We start from the raw sequence: 3,682 nt of genomic DNA, 5'->3' as shown, positions 1-3,682 counted from the left end.
AAATTTTTCTTTTGAATCATAAAAAAACAAAGTGAAATTCCTAAATAATATCAAATCTAAGTTGACATATGTAAATGATTTATGCTTATTTTAACTTTTACTTTTTATCTTTTAAAGATTTCAAATGCAGATTGACAGGAAATATTTTATATTCAGTACAGATTTATTAATTTAATAAGTTTACAAAATTAATTTAGTTTACCTAGCTGAAATATTATTTGCAAATAGTTCACCTATACAGATAATGATAAAATAATGGAAATATTTTATTCTACCATCAATTTTTTTTCCTTCAAGTGATTTTTTTTTTTTTTTTTTTTTTGGAGTCTGGTTAACTGAGATGATACGGGACTGCGGGACTACGGGACTACAGGATTACCAAATGTTTTTTTTTCTTTTCTGTTTACAATAAATTTTTGAACGAATAGAACATGTTTTTAGGACAAGAATTTGATTTGAACAGGGATTCGATTGACTAAATTAAAATATAGGTGGACATGCTTTTGGGTCATTATCTGGTCAATCAAGCCAAGTGATAAAATTAGATTTGCTGATAGTATATGCCGGATTAAATGATTAGACAGTCCTATCATGATATTTTCTTTATCTTATCAAAATGACTTTTTGAATTAAAAAGGAACTGGAACGGATTTGTATTACTTTGATTGCAAAGCGAAATGCTGCATTGTTGACGAAAATCAAACCTACATTAGTTGATCACTAATCATTTTATCATTTCTTATCATTTCATCTTTTCTTACTAAAATTACATTTTATATTTACCATCAAGAATTAAAAAATATTCCTTACAATGTACAATTTCCTCTTAGCGATAACTTCATTCGGATGCAATATTTGCTTTTTCAAGAAGTGATAGTAATTATCAGGTTCTTTTGCAATTGCTAATTATCAGTTCTTTTGCTAGTTCTTTGTTCTTTTGCAATTACTCTACTCAGTGGTTTGAAATTTCACTCACAACTAGGCTCATTGCTAGGCCAAAAGCCTAGCAATGAGCCTAGTTGTGAGTGAAAAAAATAGCATTAGTCTTATTTTTGAACAACTGCTTCTGTGAGCGATTATATTTTAAGCATTTTTTTTTTCCAGACTTGTCTCATAGCTTAAATGATGATATATAATAAAGCTTATAAACCAGAGCTTATAATGAGGAGCTTGGATCATATAGCTCAGTATGTGACCTCTTGGTTCAAATTTTATCCTCTCCTGACCTTATGTAATATCTAATTTTATTAAGAAAGGCCAGCATTGCCTGTACCATCACCGCCACTATCATCATCATCATCTGTTCGGTTGATTAGCACTAATGCGCTTCCTTCCTACCTATACCCATACATACACACACACACAACACATATATATATATATATATATATATATATATATACATATACACATACGTACATTCACACATACATGAATGTACAAACTCTTATATATTGTATACGGTAGCTAAACACATCCACACATCTTTTCAACAATTTTCACAACTTTATGGAAATATTCATTTGGTTCAATACCGATTGATAAGTGTAATTTATAAAGAAAGAAAGCAATCAATCAATATTGTTATACTTCAATGCTTGATTTTAAACAGGATAAAATTACTCATTTGATGTTAATTAGTTAGAATTAATTACTTGGATTTTAAAATTTCAATTTTGGATTTATTCTTCTTCTCCTTCCTCCTTATTCTTCCAAAATTTCCATTTTATGTGTTTGTATTGTCATTTCTATTATATCAATTTTAAAATGATTAATTTTAGATTTGAATTTCCTCGACCGTCAATAGCTAGTCAACAACCCGAACTAATGCAATCATCATTTGCTACTCCAGGATTTCCTACACCATCCTTTGTTGATCCAATACATTCGCAACCACCACCGGCTCATCAACGAATTGGTTCATTGCTGTATTCTATTGATAAGACGAAATTTGGGAGGAATAATATCCCGGAAAAGATATGAGGAAATTTCGGTGGAACAACATCCCGGAAAAGATAAGAGGAAATTTCGGTGGAACAATATCCCGGAAAAGATAAGAGGAAATTTCGGTGGAACAATATCCCATATACAAGAGTTTTTTGGTGCGATAGAAAAGCTCTTAAAAAGAAGAAAAATGATAATAGCTAAGTGATTAGATCAAAAACACTCTGATTAAATCAAAAACTCAAATTTTAACAAAAATTTCAGATCAATCAACGACTGCATTCCAATTTCCGTATGCTACGGTAGTACCAACAGCGATAGCTTCCGAAAATCATCGTGCTAATCAACAATCCTTAAGGTATTATCATTTTCAATTCTGGTCCTCAAAATTTTTTTTATCATCAAAATTATGCCTGAACCAATACCATCTTTGTTAGAAATTATAAAAATTATAAATTTACAAATTTCTATTATCATTATTATCATTACAATAAATAATCTCTATCCTAAAATGTGATGCTAATTTCGAGTACTGTAAATAATACTTCCAGAAGTGGTCCATCAAGTTTGCAAGCTATTCCAACTATTAATGAATCATTATCAACTGATAAACTTTGCGCTGTTTGTAATGATCGTGCTGTATGTCAACATTATGGTGCTCGTACATGTGAAGGATGTAAAGGATTTTTTAAGGTATTTTGATATATGAAATTTTTGATCAATACTTACTGCAATATTATTATCAATTATAAACTTCCAAATATTCAGTAATTATATGACTGTAAAACGGTACTAATAAATATTATCCATAGTATAATTAAATTACCGTAATAGCTCGATTTTTTTTTTCCACATATTTTATACATTATAATTCATAACTATTATAGTGGACAGTTATCTTCCAGCAAATTACTGTAATACTCAAATAAAAAGTTTCTTTAAATTTAATTAAATTTCATTGACAATTATAATTTTATTAAAAAACTTTTTAGCGAACAGTTCAAAAAAAAGCGCAATATGTATGTACGGGCAATAAAAATTGTACCATTGATAAACGATTTCGTAGCCGTTGTCAATATTGTCGTTTTCAGAAATGTATCGCAGTTGGTATGGTGAAAGAAGGTAAGTTGACAATTTTTTATTGTCACTAAAAACTGAAATGATTATTGAAAATTAACGAATTATTTTAATTAATTTATTTAATATTAAAAGAATCATTGATTAATTTTCAATTTTCAATTATTATTTGCATCATTTTTATTAATGAATCAATTTGAAATGTTTAGAAAAGAAAAAATTATCCAAAAAATATTCAAATATAAAATATATTCAATATGATAATGATAATAAAATTACAAATAAAAATTAAATATAAGATATGAATAAAACATCATATAATTCGATTAAATTATTTTAATTAATACAAAAAATTACCTAATTTTAATTAATTTACAAATGGAATAAAAAAAAAATCACAACGATTATTTCATATCAGTAGATTTATATTTATCTTCAAATGTTTTTTTTTCTTTTTTTTTTATCTACTTTTTTTTCAGTTGTTCGATACGGTAGCTTATCGGGACGACGTGGTCGTTTACCGTCAAAAACAAAAGTGCAACATTCAGACGATCCACCCAGTCCACCACTTCCATTACTAACACTTATCAATAAAGCATATATTGAATCAAAAACAATTGCTACACCAACACTATATGTTCGTCTTTTCGTTCTTTTTTTT

The 3,682-nt window shown here is 27.9% G+C and overlaps 1 protein-coding gene across 1 annotated transcript in view; it reads left to right on the top strand.

Annotated features, from left to right (window-relative positions):
* Positions 1–1,781: 1,781 nt before the first annotated feature.
* Positions 1,782–3,682, top strand: part of LOAG_17747 (CBR-NHR-6 protein) — a gene marked incomplete at both ends in the record, with an annotated part of 4,855 nt that continues 2,954 nt past the window's right edge. Inside the window, 5 exons of the mRNA XM_020450407.1 lie at positions 1,782–1,918; positions 2,209–2,302; positions 2,496–2,637; positions 2,937–3,066; positions 3,501–3,658. Coding sequence (XP_020305925.1) covers positions 1,782–1,918; positions 2,209–2,302; positions 2,496–2,637; positions 2,937–3,066; positions 3,501–3,658 — 661 coding nt within the window. The remainder of the gene's footprint in view (positions 1,919–2,208; positions 2,303–2,495; positions 2,638–2,936; positions 3,067–3,500; positions 3,659–3,682) is intronic.

The sequence above is a fragment of the Loa loa genome (assembly GCF_000183805.2).
Source record: "Loa loa unplaced genomic scaffold supercont3.122, whole genome shotgun sequence".
Taxonomy (NCBI): domain Eukaryota; kingdom Metazoa; phylum Nematoda; class Chromadorea; order Rhabditida; family Onchocercidae; genus Loa; species Loa loa.
This window is presented reverse-complemented; position numbering and strand designations above follow the sequence as displayed.